General features: G+C 46.2%; 1 protein-coding gene across 2 annotated transcripts in view; it reads left to right on the forward strand.

Moving 5' to 3' along the window:
- The window catches only part of PARD3B (par-3 family cell polarity regulator beta), a 1,046,926-nt gene extending 1,034,147 nt beyond the window's left edge, over positions 1–12,779 (forward strand). For both annotated transcript variants that reach the window (XM_032354007.1, XM_032354008.1), the window contains one exon: positions 8,577–12,779. In XM_032354007.1, coding sequence (XP_032209898.1) covers positions 8,577–8,934 — 358 coding nt within the window. In that variant the 3' untranslated portion in view covers positions 8,935–12,779. The remainder of the gene's footprint in view (positions 1–8,576) is intronic.
- Positions 12,780–16,181: the final 3,402 nt, after the last annotated feature.

Below are 16,181 nucleotides of genomic sequence, written 5' to 3' on the forward strand. Positions count from 1 at the left end.
AGGGGACCGGCTCTCTGGCGAAGCTGGCCCACGTCTCCGCCTGCCTGTCTGCTTGTCCACCTGAGAGGGGGTCGGAGCTTAGAGTAAGGCTGAGCAGTGACAATGGACAGCCAAGAATACTTGAGAGCATTCTCCAGAACCCAGTGTCTGGCTGGAGAGGGCAGGGCAGGGAGGAGCCTCCATTTCTGGCATAGTTGACTGTGTAGGTTGTCATTCTCCGAAGGGACCACTGGAAGGGCAGCAGATGTGGGGGGAGGTCATTCTTTACTTTTGTACCTGTAAGGTTTGAGGTGTCTAGGGAGCCTCCAAGGGGAGTCACGCCACCCATCCCACGGGTAATTCACACCACTCCCCTGTTCCAAACCTACTGAATGCAAATCACACTCCTCATCCCCACCAACACCACCTCTGGCATTATGGTCCTCCATGACCAGGCTCCAGACTCCTCTCCACGCTCAACCACTTCTTACTCACCCACTGTTCCCCAGCCAGTGTCAGCAGAAGGTCTGTGATTACTCTCACCCCTCTCCCCTGGGCACACTGTGGACAGCAAGATGCAAGAGAGGTTAGAGGCTGCGCAGACTAGCTTAGTGGTTAAGCATGCAGCCTCTGGACCAGTCTGCCTGGTGTTGAATCTGGGCCCTGCTACTTCCTGTGAGACCTTGGTCAGGTTGCTTCACCTCTCTGTTCTTTAGCTGCCTCATCTGCACGCCAGGGATAATAATAGTACGTACCTTGTAGAGCTGTTGAAAGGAACAAACACGGAGAAAATGCTTGGGATGGAACTGGACCTGCTGGAGGCCCTCAGGAAAGGGCTCCGTTGGCTTCAGCTCTCTCTGATTCTAAATCAAGCTTCGGAAACTTATTCCTGAGCTCATCAAGGATGGTAGGAGCACTGTCCTCAGCACTTCTGTTTCCGCTTCTGAATTGCAGGGTTCTCTGGGGTCTCAACGAAATGATACAGAAAGAAGCTCTTACACACACATGCGCACGTGCGCGCACAAACACACACACAGAGAACATGGACTCTTCACTGTGGTCCTTGCCCTTAGTGAAGAGAGATTCTGATGATCTAAGACTGCTGGAGGTTTATACCCCAAATCTCCCTCTTGCCCAGGCTTTAGAAGTCAATGGCAGAGGAACAGGGGGAGGTGAAGGTGTGGCAGTGATACGAATATCTGATCAGCTACAGATAAGATACATGAATATCTTATCCAAAAATCACATGTATGACTCTGAAAATAGATACAATCTAAATTGATCAAGAAAAAGCCGCCCTCGTGAACAGTGTGTTTTTTTCCACCAGAATGTCCTTTCTCCAGACAGTGACTGTGGACAGGAAACTGGATATTGCTTCTCCTAAAAGGGCAGGCGAAACTATCTTTAGAATTCCGGACCCTACACTCTTGAACCTGTTGGCCCTCCAAGTCTGACCTTGAAATCGCACCGTTGTCTCTTGCATGACAATCGGATGAAATCCTCAGTGTTCGGATAATGAAATTCGGAGCCTACTGTTAGAATAGAAAGAGAGAGATGATTTGAGTGGCCTAACAAGTTAGGACAATATGTTCCTTTGGTTACCATTCTCTTTGGATAAAATCTCTCCTGTGGTTAAAAAGACCATGGGGTAATTACATGCAGCCGTTGCTCAGATGGATTTCATGACTTCTCTGTGGCCACTCACAACAGTCTGGCTTGCCACGGGCTTCCTTCTCCACCTCTGCTTTTGTGCAGCTCTTTCTGATGGTCCTAGGCACCCACTAGCAAGTCACACCCCCTCATAAAGGAAATTATTTGGGCAGGGCCATTTTTAGGGAATACCTCCCGCCATCTGATGGGGTCGGATGAAACATTCTTAGGGACCCTTTTCCAGATAACATCTGCCACTGGGTTGCATCAGATCCCATCTTCGTGGGATAGGATGGCACAAACAGTTGGGATATAACTACACTCTTGTGTTTATAGTCACTGTTAAAAAAGACACAAAAAAGGCATTAAATGTGGGCGATTGACGTTACTGTCTTAAGCCATTTTAGACACGTCTTCTGAGCCCTGAGTCATTACTGTTCCACCTTCATTTTCTTCGCAAACATTTCCTTGGTGTTAACCACGGCCAAAAGCCTCTCCCGAGCCTTCTCTTCCCACTCCGGTTCTCAACAAAGAGTAGGAGCCCGCTCCTCATAATGGAATGGGAAACGTGAGTGATGAAAAGGAGATTTTTTTTTTCCTCCTTTCCAAAATCCTTTCTATAACGCCGGCCATCAAATGATCGTTATATTTTATATTTTATGATTCTGTGAAATGTGCCAAAATCAGAGCTACGTAATACACATGGCAGAGGGCTCTGCTAATCCTGGGCGACCGCCTTCATGCCGGAATGAAGGGTGAAGGGCCGATAAGTAGAAACCTGACACGGAAGGAATTCCAAACACAGACTAAAAGCTTCTCTGGCTACATCACACAGGCAACTCCAGCGCCCACAACACTGTGTCTTTGTGCTGATCTCCTTTTAGCTTTGCCATATTTGCAGAACTATAGTGCAAAGCGTCAGCATCGGCTCAGCTGCTGAGTAATGGCAAGCCTGATAGGACGATGGCTTCGCCAGGTGTCGACTTTCTGCCAAGGGGTACGAGTCCCTCTCGGAGCGCCCTGAGTTTCCCATCATGTTACTTCCTCCTATCCGAACCCCAGATTTGGGCACCACCGGTTTTTACCAAAAAAGGAAATCCACAAAGGCTCCCTGGGAAAAGTTAAGAAATTGTCTTTGGGCTCATGGCTAATAGCACGCAGGGTATTTTACAGAAATTCAGGAGAACAAGATTCTGCCTTGCGGAAGCTTCTCCCTGAGCGAGGAATCCCATGCTTGTGCCGAAGGTGGACGTACTCGCCTCTTCTCGTAAATTCTTTATGACTTTCACACGTTTTACTGCATACCTTATTTTTATGCCTGCTTAATGTATCCCTTCTCGAAGCAGACTCTCTTCTAGTCCCTAAATGTGTCTCAAGCTCAGTTGCTTCTCCCTGTTGTTCTTCAACCTCACCGGCCATGCCTTCCCCTAAAGGGGGCCCATTGGATGAGAGACAGTGATGGTTCTTAAGCTCGGCGTGGAGACACGTGGATGAATTATGATCAGCTCTGTATTGCAAGGATTTGTTACTGATACTTGAACTGAAGGTTGCAAATAATTTATTTTGATAAATTACAACAGACTTGAGTTTTCTCCCTCAATAATGTTGCTCCCACTCCCTAGAATCGACTTGTTCTTTCTTGAGTGGGAGGGAAGGGCGTTGCGTTCCCACAGGTGGTAGGGAAGTTTGCATAATCCTAGCTTCTGCCTCTCTGAGGCTCAAGTGGCATATATGAGAGCCATCCATCATGTGTGTTCCGGTAAAGAAAAAGCTGGGAAGTGCTGTGACAGAAGGGAACTGGACATCACCTCTACCTCTTATTCGTGGCCATCAATCCTCCAGTCCGGGTGCTTGAAACCGTGGTGATTGCCCCTGGCTGTCACCTTTGATATTCTCTCCCTAAGGCCTTCATTTGAGATCCTGGTGAATTGTATTTTTAATTGGATACATTACGGTGTTCCTAGATCATTGTGTTTATGACAGAAACAAAGAAAACTTCTTTGTCAGATGATAATAAACACAGTTTTTAATTGATTCTTGAATGAATACACTTAACCTATACTACTTAGTCATGTTGACCTCACTGGTAAGTCAGGACAATTAAATGTGAGCCCAAGATTTACTAAGCACATACGGATGTTTCAAGTACTGTAGAAGACAACAGGGGATACTTCTGTTCTGAGAAAACGAGACAAATGCAATAACCTATGCCCTGATAAGGTTTATAGTTGTTCCTTGTTAGACCCAATCCAACCCCTTTGTTCAGCCCACCATCTTGTTTTCCTTCCCCCTTTCCTTCTTTAAAAATTAGAGACTATGTAATACACACGTAATGTAGAACATGATGACTGTAGCTAACACGGCCGTATGATATATAGGAAAGCTGTTAAGAGTGTAAATCTTAAGCGCTCTTACCAGAAGGAGAATTTTTTCCCCTTTATTCTTCTTTCTTTTCTTTTCATCATGTCTATATGAGAAGATGGATGTTAGCTAGAACTATTGTAATCATTTCATAATAGCTATAAAGCAAACCATCGTGCTGTATAACTTAAACTTATAAAGTGATGTATGTCAATTATTTCTCAATCAAACAGGGAAGAAGAAATAGAGACCAGTCTTACCTCGACCTTTGCCAGTCTCTGGCTCTCAGTGAGAGTCTGCTACCTTCTTTTATTTTTTTATCCACCGACCTATTTCTACCCCTTCCACATTTCTGACCGTCTTTTATTGTGCATGTTTATGGGTTTTCTCTTCACTTTAAACCCTCGTTAACAAATTCAACACACATTTATGGAGCACCTAGGGTATGCAAAGCCATGTGCTGAGCTTTGAGGTCGATCACTGCATATATAAGACTCAGTTCTTTCAAGATGTTTGTGCTCTAGCTAGTACATAACTGGTCTTTCGCCCACATGAAGTGAGAATGACCTACTGGGATGAATGCAGAAAAAACAGATTTTCTTTGTAATCCAGGAGGGAATGAGGAGAGAGCAGGGGCCAAAAGGAGTATTCAGGATTGTTCATGGCCCATCTCCTATTCCAGTAAGTATAACCACCTCATTCCCAGCTAAAAGGTTTTGCCAGTGACTCAGTCTTTCCAACACTAAGCCCTTTCCCCATCCAGGATTGCCTTAGCAAACGTAGGCACTTGCCTTGCATCCTTCCACAGAGTGAAGACTTGGAACCTGGGGGCTGGCTCTCTGACCCGCTTAGCGTCTGGTTTTCAGACCCTTTTTTGTTTAATGAAAACCGGTGACATACTAGGCTGGTAAAAAGAGGTTAATCTCATGTAAAGAAAGTGATTGCTATTGTTTCTTCACATATCAACACCATACAGCCTTGTCACGTTTCAGCTTAAAGGTTGACATTCATTTTTGCTGGTGTCCTCATCTATGTGATTGGAAACTGCATAACTGAGATAGTTCCTATGAGTTCTCCGAGCAAAAGCTGAAGCCTTTGGCCTCCAGAAACAATCCTAATCAAGAATAAAATAGGAAAGGGCGCCTGGGTGGCTCAGTGGGTTGGGTGGAAACTCTGCCTTCCACTCAGGTCTTGATCCCACGGTCCTCGGATTGAGTCCCGCATCGGGCTCTCTGCTTTGCGGGGAGCCTGCTTCCCCTCTCCCTCTGCCTGCCTCTCTGCCTACTTGTGATCTCTCTCTCTCTGTCAAGTAAATAAATAAATAAAATCTTTAAAAAAATAAAATAAAATAGGAAAAAAGTAAACAATGAAAAAAAAACCAAATTTTAGAAGTATAGATAGTTTCATGATTGCTTCCTCAAAGAGGTATATTATAAAGAAAGCAAAAACAGACTAGTTCCTTCTACCTTAAGTAAATATGGTTCCTGAGTAACATTTTTCAATGGAAAGGGTTGTTTTTTATTTTAGGAAAATTAGTAACACATTCAAATAAAACTCATGAGGTCACCTGCAGAATGAGGGGTCTGGAAGTACTGATATATTTGCCATTCAAGTCCTTGTTTTCATCATAGTCTCTGGAGGAAGCTGCCCCGGGATTTCTGAAAGTTGGCCGGTAACCGGAAACGTGCAACATCGGTCACTTCCATAAGCATTTCTTGGGCCCCAGAATGGACTGGTTTTTGTGCTTTCCTACAAACACTAAATTTCACCCAAATATACAAAAGGGAAACTCAAGATCAACAAAGCTAAATTTTCAGCTCCTTATTCTTCTTTCTTTTTCCTATCAAGTTAATGAGAAGGGCTTTTTTTTTCCTGTTTAAAAATCATTTGTGTGTGTGCACGTGCGCCAGGGGTCTCTGTGTGTGCACATACATGCACACAATATTCACCTGCCCTTAGAAGTCACTCTGGCAAAAATCTGTAGGAAATGCTGGATTTTGAGGAAAAAGTTATTCTAAACAATAGCAGCGCCCTCCCCCATCAAAGAAGGAAAATTCTTCCATCACTCTTTGAACCTTAACAGTGTTTTCATAGGCCAGCACATTGTTTTTCTTCTCTATGAAAAATTAAAAACAATAACTGTTTTGATGAGTTCTCCGGGAAAAGACAGTTTCCATGATTTCATTTCTTGACAAAGAACAGCTACCTCACTTGGTTTCTGCCACATGTAAGCAAACTCCCAGCTGTAAAACCTCCCATCAGAGGAAAGGATACGGGCTCACAAAACCCTCAGAGTTCTTCCCAACCAAACGCCCAGGGGAAGAAGCCCGCCTGTCCCTTGCTGGGAGAGGTGAAGATGTCGGCAGGGGTGAGGTGTGGGAGAAGAGAGTACAACTGGCTGCCCCACCCCACCCCACCCCTGTGTGGTCACAGCGACATTCAGGGTAGATTCTGCCCTGTCACCACTTGGTCTGGGTTGTCTCTTCAAAAATAAAAAAATAAAAAAATAAAAAAATAAAAAAACACAAGGTGTGCCTGTCTTTTATAATGTTCTGTTTTAAAGGAGAGAAATCTCCACGGAGAGCCCAGGACCCTAAAAGTCCAAGGCCTGGAATTCCTCCTTTTTCTCTTTCCATTTTAAACAGGAAACATTCCCGCTAAGAGGGTCCGGAGGGAGCATTGGTTGTATGTTCATTTTAAGGCAGATAATGTTTGTGTGTTGCGAATGTCTGTGATTTATCCCAAGGGCTTAAAATGAGTGCAGAAAAACCACATGTTTCACTTCATGCAGAGAAACAGCTTCAGTGGGTTTCGGGAGAAAGCACAGGTTTAGAATATTTTTTTAAGTGTTTCGGAAATCTCTAACATGAACCGAAAGGAAATAGACATGGCGGGGCGGGAAGGAGAGGAGCTTCAAATATTTTAGGACAAAGGAGATAATGAATGCTGGCAGTTTTCTAAATCAAAATAAAATTCAAAAGGAAAGGGAAGATGTAACCCTGATCCTTTATTTCCCAGGGCTGGAGTGACAGATTTTGCGTGTGTGCCCTATTTCTCATGGGCAATTTCAATGAGAGCAAAGCAAACTGCATTGAATAATAGCCGTTGATGTTAGAATAACTCGTACACAAACAATTTAATTTTTTTAATCTGAAAACTCCAGCTAAATTACCCCAAGCTCGAGGATCTTTCATTATTATACATAGCCCAATTAAGACATCACAAAGTAGGAAGAGAGCGCTATCGTTCAACCTCCTGACCATGCTCACATGCTGCTTTCCACAGGCACCCGAGCTTGGAGCCTGTCAAACCTTCACTGATTTGGGGGAACTTACAGAGCCATTTTAACATCAAACTCTGCAGATTACAGGGTGATTTTGACCCTCATTGACGGTACTTGATTAACCACAGACACCGTATTCTTAGAGGTCTGTCATTGCTTTCAAGTGCTCTCCCAATTTGGATTCTGACATTGAAGAGCTTTTCATTAATTATTATTGTTGCTTTTTTTTTTTTCCTTTTAAAAAATTACAGAAGGGAGACTAGTAGAAAGTGGGAAGGATCGGGCGATGATAGCAGCAAATATGAACACAGTAGGTTTATGGGATTTTAAGAGCTGCAAACAGAACTCATCTGTTTAACCCCAGGCTAGACAAGATGCAGTCATCTGTATACAGTTTAGAGACGGACTGCTTCTGTTTCAGCAAATGGGTCAGAGGATGCTTGTTGTCTTCGTAGAGACCTCCAGACAGGGTCAGTCGCTTGCTGTGAGCATTTCTTGTGGCCCCAGACCATTCTGTGTGCCTGCTCGTTACCTAGTGCTGGCTCGGCTCTTCCCACTCTGCCCCAGGCCTGCTGGTGCTTCTCGGCTTGATGGTAGAATTGCTTTACCTCGAGGTTCTAGGTGGCTAACTCCCAGCTCTGGGTTACGACTTTCTCTAGGGACTGTAGAGAGGGGAGGGCACATGGGGAATGGTGAGAGAAGCTAACCAGAGTCAGCCTGAGACCATGGTCCATGTCAACAGCGCCCCACAGACCAAGCAGGCGACATTATAAGCCTGAATAACCCGTACAATTCTACCGCCATGTCTGTGACATGGTTCTGTCATGGGAGGGAAGCATCAAGGAAGGGGTCAAACCATCCCCGCTTTAGGAGAGCCGAAGTCGGCCTTGTTTATTTAGAAAACCAGTATGGCCACTGCACGGAAGGCCGACACATGGTGCTCTAAGCCAGGTAGATGTAGATTTCTCTCTCGGGCACCAATCTGAGTATCAGTCATCCCGGCTGACATGGGGTTCCATGGTGTCAAAGACGTGGGCCCTTGTCCTCTTGTCGTTGGACCTTCCTCAGCACATGGCTTCCTCCGTATAGTTTAAGATGGCAGCTCCCATGGCCAAAAGGAAGGAGAGGGAGGAGGAAGACAATTCCACCTCTTCTTTTTAAGGGCAGACCTCACTTCGATTCACACCCCATGGGCCAGGCCTAGTCTGTGACCACACCAAGCTACACGGGAGGCTGAGGAATGGGGTCTTCAGCTGGGACTGGCTTAGTAGCTGCTGACGTGTGTCTGTTCTTCTCTTTCCAGGGGAGGACCAGCCGATCCCGTAGACTATCTGACGGCCACACCTCGAGCGCTCTACCAGGAAAGGGAGCTTCCATACTACCCGGGGGTTCATCCTGTGCGTCCTCCCAAAGGGAGCTACCCCCGCCCCCCAGATCTGAGGGTCGCAGACCTCCGGTATCCTCAGTATTACCCTCCTCCGCCAGCCCCCCAGCATAAAGGACCCTTCCGACAAGATGTTCCACCTTCCCCCCCTCAGCAGCACAGAGTGCCAGCCAATCCAGAAATGGGTAGACCAGGCCCCCGAGGGGGCAGCCCAGACCAGTATCCCTACCGAGCCCAGGATCCCAGGCAGAAGAGCCCCATGACTGCAGCCGTGTAGCTGAACGCCGCCAACCTCAGCCCGGCCCAGAGAGGGACACGTGTGACATCACCTTTGCCCTTCCTAGACTTTCAGGACTTCCTCCTGTTCAGACTTCTCCATGGGATGGATGGGTTTTTCTCACCGAGGTTGCAACACTTGACTGCTGGCCAGAGGCAAAGAGGGGGGGACAGGAGGGCGGGGGGTCCCGAGGAAGAGGGAGGACGGGGGTCTTACAGTTACTGCCTGAGAGTCAAAGGACGTTTAGGATCGTTTAGTTCAGCGAGAGCGGCAGTTAAACAGGCAAATAATGGAGACGTTGCACACGGGGCCTCTCTGGTGCACACGAGCCCCATGGAACTGGCCGCGCGGAGGCAGTCTCCGAGGCTCGGGCTCAGCCCCCTTAGGAAAGCTGTTAAGTCTGAAGAGTGGCTGCAAATACGGGCATCTTAAATGATTAGGTTTTTTTTTTTTTTTTTTTTTTTTCCATTGGGAAAACAAAACAACAGCAAACATGACTCGTGATTTCCTTGAAATGTTTATACCCAGAGGAAGGCTGCATTTCCCTATTTGCAGACTTTATCAGGCTCCCGGTACCACTCATTTGGCAGAATTACTTTATGTTTTCTTACTTTTTATATTAGAAGAAAATAAGATATGAATGCAGGAGTAATGTCCTGGGAGACCGTGCAAAGCCAGTCAGGGCTTCCAGAAGGAATATATTCTGTGAACCAGGTTAAAGAGGGCCCAAAATCCCGTGGTCCTCACCTTCCTTCCCCGCAAGTCCCAGGCAAAACACCCCTGAGAGATCAGGTTTCAGAATCATCCCCAAATCTCCTGCCTGTAATTTTCATAACCCCGGGCCTCTACTTTCAGGCTCCTTCTTGAGGGCTAAAATGTAGTTGGGAAAAGGAGATCCCGCTGGTTGGGTTACACAGGAAGCCATGCTCTGGAGATGCCAATTCATTGCACAATCAGTGTCCAATAGTGCCATCTGCACCGGGGACAGGGAGGGGCTGACTGTGGCCTTTGGGGTTGATAACCAGAAGGTGGAAGATGGCAGTGACTGACCGTGTGTGTGTGTTTGTGCGTGCACACATGTGTGTGTATGTGTGTGCGTGAAGGCATGTGATTACTGGTATGGAGAACGTGCGATAAAAATGCTTTCTGGAAAGTTTGATGGGGAAGGAAATCAAAGGGAAAAAAAAGTCAGAAGGGAAAGGAAAAGAGGCGTGAAACCAGATCATTATTTATCTGCTGTATTTTAGTCACAAACATCAGGGCAACACCAAGACCAGCATCTCCAATTGGAAGGTCTCATGGCTTTGAAAAGCCGGCGCCCCCTCCCTCCAAAACCCATCATGTTTCCTTTGAGCTTTGCAGTGATTTTCTACTTATTCCAGCAGGACTTCTAAAACTTCCAACCTGACCCAAATGAGCACACAACAAAAGACTGAGGACCAGCAAAACAGCAAGCTTGAATTGTTCGGTGACGCTTAGACTTTAAGCCTTTGCTGCTCCTTCTCCATTCCCTCCGAACAAAACAAAAAGTCTTGAGTTCAATGTAGACATATTGTGGCTGAGATTAGAATACTCCTGACTGACAGGGTTTAATAAATTATAGTATTATGGAATCTACAGAGTATCCAACCCAGTTTAGTCTTTTTTTTTTTTTTTAATTTAAAATAGAGTTGCATTACCAGGAATGAAGCAACCGCTGGTTTTAGACCTAAATGGTTGTTATTTACTGGACTTTAAGAGGTATCATTTTCTAAACTGCAATTTAGTTATGGCCGTCCTAAAAACAGACTGTCAAGCGGGGTTTGGCCATCTGCCGTCTCTTGTAAGCGAGCACCTTATACTGTTTGCAGTTTGCGCAAGGAGGCCGAGGGCCTTGTGCCCTGCTCCCCCAGAGGTGGAGTGCAGGGGAGCCATGGGGCTTCTCCACGAGCTAAATGACACTTTCCCCTCAAACTAAATAAACTTTCCAGAAGAAAATGATGAAGTGAGGGAAAGGTAATGTGTTGGGGAGCATTAAAAATCAGCTCTTCGATCTGTTGCATAGTTTAACCAAATTTCTCCAGGCTATTGGATGTAGTCAAGCCAGAGTCTCCTTCTGGATTAAGTCCAAGTCCACACAAGGGGCAACCAGAGGCAGTGTGAGAAAGGGAGATTTCTGTGCATGTCGGAGCAGGGGCTGTGGTAGGAAGAATGCCCATGTTTTCACCATGTGGCCACCTTGGGAGCACAGTACCTCCAGGTTCCAGGCTCTGGGCAAGCCGCTCGAAGTGTGATTTTGTGTTTATACAAAGTCAATAGAACACTTGTCAATCCTGGGGGGCAACCAGGGATGAGAAGGTACTGTTAAAGTGAATAAAAAGTAGGATACAACCATCTTCTTTTCTTGCTTGACGTATATAACGCATGCCCTATTTGACCCTGCCCAAAAGAGGCTACCTTATGTGTGACAGAGGCTGTGTCAAGCCATGCTATAACTGAGAGCAGGTCGCAGGTAAGCTTTTTAAATGCCTGTGTCCCAACCTTCTCTGTCACCGCCCAGAAGTTGCAGAACTCTTGCCCAGTCTCTAGGAAAACAGGTTGTTTAGAATATTTAGAAGACCAGGCTGGAATCAGTAGCAGGAAGTAGTTCTCCGTTAATTTATAGCCTTGGAAAGACTCAACCAGGTGTTTGCTTGTCACTCAGAATATAATAACCCTAGGGAACAGAGTGACACAGTGAGCGGCAAGCCCAACAACACACACCCACTGGTTCCTGATCTGACCGCTGGGTCATCGAAATGGGTCATTGAAATGATGTTTTGGCCTGGAGTCACTAGATATTTTAAGGAGCTCTGTTTTATACCTTTCTGCAGGAGGAGAGATAGGAAAGGGAGCAGACCATTGAAAACTTTGAGGTGCAGGAGAATTCAGTCCTCTGCCAGGGAGGAAAACTCTGCATCTTGTTAACCCCATGCGCCATTGGACTGTGGCAATATCGTTCTTGGTAGAAAATTGCTTCCCCACGATATTACATCAGTGGATAAAAGCCAATCTCAAAGACAGGCGCATCTTCTTAAGTCATAATTGAGTAACAAACAAAAATTGGAAAATAAAATTACCACGAAGTTCATTATTCTTAGATTTGTATGTCAACATGCATTGACCCCACAGGACAGCATGGAGCAAAGATCTTATAAGCATGAGCATGGTGAGACCCACAGATCAACTGTCACCCCACAGAGCAAACTGTGCCTGCTGCCCAATAAAGGATGTGTGCAACTTCCTTGTAGCTTTGCTTGTGCCACCAACTAAATAAAATCAAAACGTGGTTCACTATTTCCTTTAAAGACTACTGAACTTGTTGAACTGTCTTCATAAGGAAATGCACCTGACAAGGTGCATAGATTCTATATGCATAAGGACCCAGCCTTTAAAAATTATTTGTTCCTGTAACCTATAACCCCAGCATTTGCTTTCTTTGGAGAAACATTTCAGCCTTTCGGGGGATGGAGAGATCTGCAGAGTTTGGATAAGAATGTGTGTCTATAAAATTCCCATAGGCATGAAACTCTGAAATCCGCAATGAACCGCCTTCAAATTGGTGCTAAATTGGGTAGACACCCTACTGCTTTCTGAGTCCAGGAGCAACAAAAAGTCCAGATTTCATGCAGTTAGGCGGGAGGGAGTTGGATCTAGAAACAGCCACAGGAGTATTTCTCTGCACTCCCAGTTTGCACGGACTTAGTGGGAAATGATGCCACAATGAGACCAGAAAGAAGAGTCTCCATAAGGCATCCCTACAAAGTCACCTCTCTGAAAAAAAAAAAAAAAAAAAAAAAAAAAAGGGAGAATGAAAGGTAGATATCTAAAATAAGCCTAGAATCTGATATGCAGCTACTACTTCTAAGGGGAACTCTCTTCTCCCTCATGTCCTTAAATAGTAATAGAATCACACAGTGCCCGACTTTTAAAGATGGGCTTAACTCACCAGCCTGGAGTGCCGAGTGAACTAACCCCAAAGACTGTCTCCTGACTCAGCTCTGGGAGAGTGTTCTCTTCCCTTGATGTGGACTGCCGTGCTGTTTACTACTGGAACATAAAAACAAGCCCTACTGTTTATACAGTCACTTCTTCTAGTGTTTTCCTGTGCTTTTATGACACCAAGTCTGTTCATAAGTTCTGAAGATAAATTATGTGAAATCGTATTTTGGCATACGGGGGCGGAGAATGAATTTCTTACAGACTTTTTAGGATGAACCCATTTGTACCACAGAAAACATTTTGGATGTTGTTATATATGAATATATAAATTTTTCTCGTTTTATTTTGCATTAAAATAAAGCTTTATTCAGTCAGTAAGACACCAGAGTGTTGGTTTTCATTCCCCACCTGTTTGTTTTAGGGTGGGATGAACGAATAGGTTGGTTTGGTTCTGATCACCCTTGAACAGCAACATCGTCGGACAGAGAATATGAGGAGAAAGCCTCTAGCACATGCCAGTCTCCCAAAAAACACACTCAAGTTGGAGACGAGCACACGGGCCATTTGTTTGAGAGGGCCCTTGGGCTCAGTACCCACAGAAGGCAGAGCAAGAAAGCAGGGCGGGTATTGGCTACCCTTCAGGAGAATGTGGGACCCAGGACCAGGCAGTTCTCTTCCAGTAAGGCAATCCCCAAAGGGGGCTGACAGCTGGGGACAATCTTTGAGAAGTATTCACAGAGGTTGGAAAAATAGTCCTTATTTATTTATTTATTTATTTCTTAAGATTTATTTATTATTTGAGGTAGGGGAGGAGTAGAGAATCCCAAGCAGACTCTCCACTAAGCATGGAGTCCAACCCTGGGCTTGATCCTGCAACCCTGAGATCATGACCTGAGCTGAAATTAAGAGACGGATGCTTAATTGACTGAGCACCCTGGGCCCCCCAAATTGTCCTTCATTCTTGAAGTGTGATGTAGGCATTTCATCACAGCATCCAACCCAGCTGACCCCTCCTTCTCATGCTGGCAATGTTCTCACTTTGCCTATGGAATCATGATTCTGAGTGGGTTCCCCTTGCGACCATCCCTGTGTCCCGAGCCTCTTTATTAGCTTGTCCTCAGACCTCCCCCGACTCTTGGACAAGTTCATTCACAGCCAAGATTTCAGCTACCGTCTCCGGAGAGATTTGCTCATAATCTCCAGCTCAGAGCTATCTCCCAGGCACGTGCATTTCCACTTTCCCACCAATCGTCCCCGCTTGAACTTTCCACAGACCCTTTGGACTCAACATGCTCCAACTGGAAGCAAAAGCTTTCTCCTAAGAAACCTGCTTCTCATGATTCTGTCCTGGCCAATGGCCCCACCATGTTCACAGCTACAAAATAGAAACCTGGAAATGATCCGTGCCTTCCCATTTACAACTCTGCCCCTTCCTCCCACCCATCTCCATCTGATACGCTGGAAGGCTCGCCACTGAACCGATATGTCCCTGCTTCCTGACACCCAGCCTTGGCTCAGCCCCTTGCTTCTCATCCAGCCTGTTCACTAGCCTTCTCAATGGTCTACCTCCGACCGTGCTTCCTTCCGAACCACCTCTATACTATACAGACCCAGCACCTGCGCTGGTGAATAAAACTTGATTGGAACACATATATACCCATTTGCCTATATATTGTCTAGAACTCTTTCCCATTACTGTACCAGCTATGGCTCTATCCTCCGAAGGACTTGAGCTGGAGTGGAGATCAGACGATGTATGCTACTCTTCCAGACGCAGCATAGTCTTGTTGAAAGACACTGGTTCTGAAAACAGGCAGACCTGGATCTAAGACCAGGTTTAAGCGCTAATCGGTTGTGTAAATACTGATCTCTCTAGGCTTTGACTTCACCATTTGTGAAATGGAACCACTCCACATCTTAGGGGCTTGTCTTGAGAATTAACTCCCATGACATATACAAGGGTTCCAGAGCCAGATTAAGCCAGCTCCCGAGGGCCCACCATCCACACCTCTCCCCGACGCCATGTCCAGTGATACCACTTGGTAGTTTGACAGAGGCCATGGGGGAGGCGTTTACAACACGGAAATCAGCATGGCCTACAGACGGAGACTTCTTCTTTCCCCTCTGAAGAGGCCGTTGTTCAACATTCACCAGCACTCCACTGTAGAAAACATGTCCGGCAGTCAAGGAAAATTAACCCTTGCCTCCACGTTAGCACACATACTCATGCACACATATATGCGCACACACACACAGGTACTCGCACACTCTTTAAAACCTTTTCGTGGCTCCCTCTTATTTAACAGCCTGAAGTCAAAAGCCCCGAACCCCCCAAAACCAGTCCCCTGTGCTCCCAGCTTTCTATCCCGTGCTACTGTTATTTCCAAATTACTTTTACTTATTTGAGCCAGGTGTGCCTTTCCCAGCTCGGTCCCATAGTAACACACAATAAACAGAGCCGCTCCAAGCGCCCTTCATCTGTGGCTCCTCGTTCGTGCCTCCAGGCCCAGATCTAGCAGCTCTTTATGAAGACTCCAAGGCGGGAACTGGAGATTGGCCGCCTCACATCCATCCCACCCTCCTGCACATGCCCTACTGCACAGCAGTGCTCGCCTTGGAGACCACACTTCCTGCCGTCCCTCACAGCCTTGGTTCCTCGGCAGTTCCAGCGCCTGCTGATCAGGCAGAACATTCCGCGGGGTGGAACCGAGGACCAGGCATGCTTCTGCTGGCAAACAAGGCAGCAGAGGCATTTGATTTCCTGCAAGAATGGCCCCTCGCTTCCTGGGTATCGAAAGGCTGTGTGAGGGTCATCCGTCCTGTGACCACGGATCCCAGCTGAGGCAACGTGATTCTGTGCCACAGGCCGGAGCATCTTCCCATCTTCGAGTTCACAATTTCTTTGGGGACCCCGTTCTGTGGCACTGTTCAGAGATGTTCTCCAAGAAGGCCTGCCTAGAGCTGGCTTCTCTAGCCCTTCGAAGAATTCTGTAAGCCCCTAACTTTCCACATCAAGTCCCTTTCGGTCTGCTGGAAGGGTTCAAGTCCCTTTTGGTCTGCTGGAAGGATTTCAGTTATCTGCCACCAACCTCACCAAGATGCCTGCCGCAGCCCTCCTCCTGAGCCCCGCGAGGTCGTTCCAACCTGAATGTTACCGAGATGTTTTCTGCAGATCCTCAGTAAAACTTTTATTGCCTCTATTACGATGATTAGTTTCCATGTCTGTGTGGCCTTCTGAAGAGTATCGTATTTGTAACACATTGCCTGGCTCTGACTCGATGCTCAAG

This window comes from Mustela erminea, chromosome 8 (genome assembly GCF_009829155.1).
Source record: "Mustela erminea isolate mMusErm1 chromosome 8, mMusErm1.Pri, whole genome shotgun sequence".
In the NCBI taxonomy this organism is placed as follows: Eukaryota; Metazoa; Chordata; class Mammalia; order Carnivora; family Mustelidae; genus Mustela; species Mustela erminea.